Source organism: Oratosquilla oratoria, chromosome 26 (genome assembly GCF_046742065.1).
Source record: "Oratosquilla oratoria isolate Oo_2021 chromosome 26, ASM4674206v1, whole genome shotgun sequence".
Classification (NCBI taxonomy): domain Eukaryota; kingdom Metazoa; phylum Arthropoda; class Malacostraca; order Stomatopoda; family Squillidae; genus Oratosquilla; species Oratosquilla oratoria.
Window position 1 is genome coordinate 40,312,429 of NC_134802.1, and position 4,144 is coordinate 40,316,572.

At 35.9% G+C, this 4,144-nt stretch overlaps 1 protein-coding gene across 1 annotated transcript; it reads left to right on the forward strand.

The window, feature by feature from the left end:
• The first annotated feature begins 1,083 nt into the window (after window positions 1-1,083).
• On the forward strand, window positions 1,084-3,703 carry LOC143039473 (uncharacterized). The gene has a single exon (XM_076209575.1). The coding sequence runs from the start codon at window positions 1,249-1,251 to the stop codon at window positions 2,044-2,046; it is 798 nt and encodes a 265-aa protein (XP_076065690.1). The 5' UTR covers window positions 1,084-1,248; the 3' UTR covers window positions 2,047-3,703.
• Window positions 3,704-4,144: the final 441 nt, after the last annotated feature.

The following is a 4,144-nucleotide window of genomic DNA, read 5'->3' on the forward strand; positions in this document are numbered from 1 at the left end:
AGTGCAGCAAAGCGACAAGGCCATGCACTTTCACCAAAGCTATTTACAGCTTGTCTGGTAGAGGTTTTCAGATTAGTTGAAAATATTTTAGTAGCCAGTTTGCGGATGACATTATTCTCCATTCCGATGCAAGAGGAGACTTGGAAGATATGTTGAGTGATCTGAAGTCTCAAAGTAGTTTGAAGATGAAAAAAGAGTAAAGCCAATTCGAAAGTTCAAATCGACTGGTCTTGAAGAAATTGAAAAAATTATTTGATTAATTATTTAGGCCAGATGCTACAACTTCCTAAAGGTCACGATGATAAAATAAGAAGGCGTGTTATAATTGGTTGGAAATTGTTTGGGTAAATATAAGAACGTCAAGAGATTATTTTATTATGTTTGAAACACAAAGCTTACGAGCAGTGTACAATACCAGCTATTGTCTACGCAGGTGAAAAATAATAACTGACAAAGGTGGTGGAGACCTAACCAAGGATTAAACAGAGAAAAAGGGAGAGATCAATAACGCCGAGACGGAAAGAAGGTGAGAGAGCACAATAGAGTTGAAAATATTGTGGAGGCGGTAAAAGAGAGGAAGTGGAATTTAGCAGGGAAGTTGCCGCGAAAGAATGGTGGACGACGAAACGTAGAAGAATACCTTACAAAAATAAACGAATCAGAAAAGTTTACAGAAGGATGGCTGTTTGGTATGTCTTTTCGACACTTTTTGACATTGGAAAATACAGTATATATTGCAAGATTATCGACACTAGGAAATGTTATTTTTCAGTTGGTATCAGATCACAATATATTGAATCACAATAATTCAACCTACTTGTAATGCAGAAGCTTTTGTAGACATCTCATCAAAAGCATTTTTACACATATATACTTTGAATATTTACAAAAATAAAAAAGAAACACAGTAGACTTATTTTTTACTGAGAATGTAATAAAACGTTTCCAGTCGTTTCACAGAACATTGTGCACAGCAACTACGTGAAATACCACCTTTGGTATGAAAATTACATTCATAAATTATTTTCAGCTGTCGATATTATATTTTCGCTTAATTTTTTTTTACATGATATATGAATAATGAAAAGGATGTAAATTTATGAGACATACCAATGTTACACTGTAGCTTGTAAACATTTTCAGTGGAACACGAATGCTACTATTGTAAACAGACTGACGGATCGTAAACGTGTGACTTGATATTCAGTTCAAAGTTTATTCTGAGCGTGTGGAGAAGTGTTAAATAAGATGAGCCAGATACCCAATCCTTTCTTAGCTGAGGACAAACCCCAACAACACCCATCACGTGCACTTACTTCACAGGATTTTTTGCTAATGACTCCAGTATCTGCAACTCCCACCACTACCGGTAGGCATAGAGGTGGTAAAAATAGAGGGAGATGGCATTTCACATCTCCGTGGCGTAGCCCTCCTCAAGCTGGTAATCAGGGAACAGGTTTCATTCCAATTTCTTCTGGAGAAGGACACGAAAACTCAGCAAGCAAGAATCAGGATAGAAGAGGAAGAGGAGGTGGACCTGGTGGTGGACCATTTCAGGGAGGGCACAGATATTCCTATCCATATCAGCACACTCCTCAACAACAGAATCAGGGATTTTCGCCCCAAAGACATGGCTTTGGACATCAAAGGCACCATAGCAATGGAGGAGATAGAAATGAACGAAGGAATGTCAGAAAACTTCAGTATGGAAGCAAGCGCGAGGATAGAGCTCCATTAAGTAGTGTACCTATTGAGAAATTTATCAGTTCTAGCATGGTAGCAGATCCGTGGTCAGAGTTTTCTGATGGTGAAGGAAGTGATATGGCATTCACAAAGTTAAGTCCAATGACATTGGATGATTCTGAAATTATAATTGACTCTGATGCCAGTGTTATTGTTGAATCTTCTTACGAAGAGGGACAAAGTCAAAGTGGAAATGAAGGTGATAGTTCACCTTTTGTGGACACTGGTAGTGATTCGCCTCATATTGCTACGCCATCTACATCAGAGAAAGACACAGGAAGTGATTCATTGAGTGATGCTTAAGTTTTGTTGGAGAATTTTATAGGGCAATGTTTACAAAATGTTGACAAAATTTTGTAGAAAGGTCACTTGTATAAGTTACATTTATTGATCTAAATAACCATTAGATGATGGTGATCACTCTTGTTATTGATACCAATTTTTTGTTTTGTCTTCACTCATGAGAGGGAAACTGCTGCATTGAATTAAATCCTTTCTTGATCAATCTACATTTGTATCTATTATTCTCTCATATTTTTACTCTTTCTATATTATTTTATTCTGCTAAGAGAAGCTCCACTATTTAAGGATTAATTCAAAACTTTTCATAGATTCTAGGGATGGATGGGAAGAAAAGATTGTATGAATAGGTGATTGTGTCTGTCATGCTGTATGGGGCAGACTTGTAATTTAAGGGAGGCAGAAAGGAAAAAAGATTATAAAATATTTAATGTGTTTTGTTTGAGAAGTATGGTGAGGACTATGAGGATAGAGTTAGAAATGAGAAGGTGAGGAGAGCAGGAATGGAAAGGAGCTAGTAGACAGGGTAGATAAAATAATACTGGGATGGTGCACATGGAAAGAATGATGAGGAGGACTAGTAAAAAGTATGGAAGGAGTGAACTTGAGGGGGAGACCAAGGATGGATGGGGTGAAGAGGACTTTGAGCAAAAGTTGAATGTCTGTTAAAACCAGGGAAACAGAATGCAAGGGAAGTGAAGATAGGTAAATGGGACTTCAGTTAATTCTGCCTGAAGGGGTTTCTCCTCATTGCCTCTATGTTGACAAACAGTAGTGAGCAGGGCACGGAGATGACCCCACAAGGAGTGAAGATGAAAGGGAAATGTGATGGGTGGGAGTGGGTGCATGCTATGGCGCTCTATCTCCTTTAAGGGCCTATCACACGGGGATGTATTTCCCACATCTTAACTCCAACTTCCATATGAATAACTAGAATATGACTTTGCTTACAGAAATCTAGATTTCTCTAAGAACATTTCAACAGTATGTCTAACATTCATATAGGTTTACAATATCTTAGTTCGTCATTCAGCTTTGCAGTGTATGATGGAAAGATAATTCGATATTTGCAGATTTGAAAAATACAATATTGTAACCAAAGTCATTTTTACTCAAACTCTCAATTGATGGCATTGGTGAAGCTTGTGGAAGCCCAGTGTGAACCCCTTTAGAAAGAGAAAGAAGCCTATTGGTATATAGATAGAATAGATTGAGTTATATATCACTTTGCAAAAGTATTTGTGTACAACTGATTCTTACTGCATGACAAGGTTTAAGAATATAAATGATGCATGTGGCAATAGAAGAATGATTCTAGGTGATTTTGTGTGTTTGAATTGGAATGAGATCCTAAATCCAGTACAAACTCATCACATGTACAAATTTAAATAAATTGTTCATCAGTATGTTTTGATACGTTAACTTGAGTATTGTTTTGTTCAGAGATATTGTATGATATACAAACTGTATTTGAATGAAGTTAGTTTTTATACTTGAACTATATAGTTTTGTAAGTCACTTATTCAATTATGTAGTTTGTTGTAGCATGTAACAAATATTGGTATGAATTTGTTTGAGAAAATTGTAAGGAGTTACATATCTTTTCATTAATGTGGTCATGAGATTTCTTTGTGCACTGGCAATAAAACTGTTTGATAAATTTGTAGGTTTCACTACTTATGAATACATTTTATAAAGTGTGACAGGATTACAGGTTCACTACATTGTCTGGGGAATACTGACTTCTTTTTTTTTTTCTTTTTTTTTTTTTAATTGTTTTATAAGACATGAAATGAAGATGCTCTAATAGTTGAAGATGAAGTGAAACTATAGTAGGTTAACATTTTCTTGAAAATTGTAATTCGAGTTTTTATTGCCCAAACTCGTTTGCAATGGATTTTGGTAGGTTTATTTTCTTGCAGATTTTCAATGTCACAGTGTTATGTGGGTTGAAGGTCATGTATCAAATGTGAGGCCTAGGATTTAATGTTTCTTTTCAGTTATGCAGTTGGGTGGGTTTTTTTTTTCCATTCTGTTATTATCAAGCTATTCAAGCTTATTCTGTATTTGCTATACCTGTAATGGGTTATTGTCAGGTCAT

Coding starts and splice junctions, on each gene's coding strand:
- LOC143039473 (XM_076209575.1), top strand. CDS start 1,249: ATGAGCCAGATACCCAATCCTTTCTTAGCTGAGGACAAACCCCAACAA.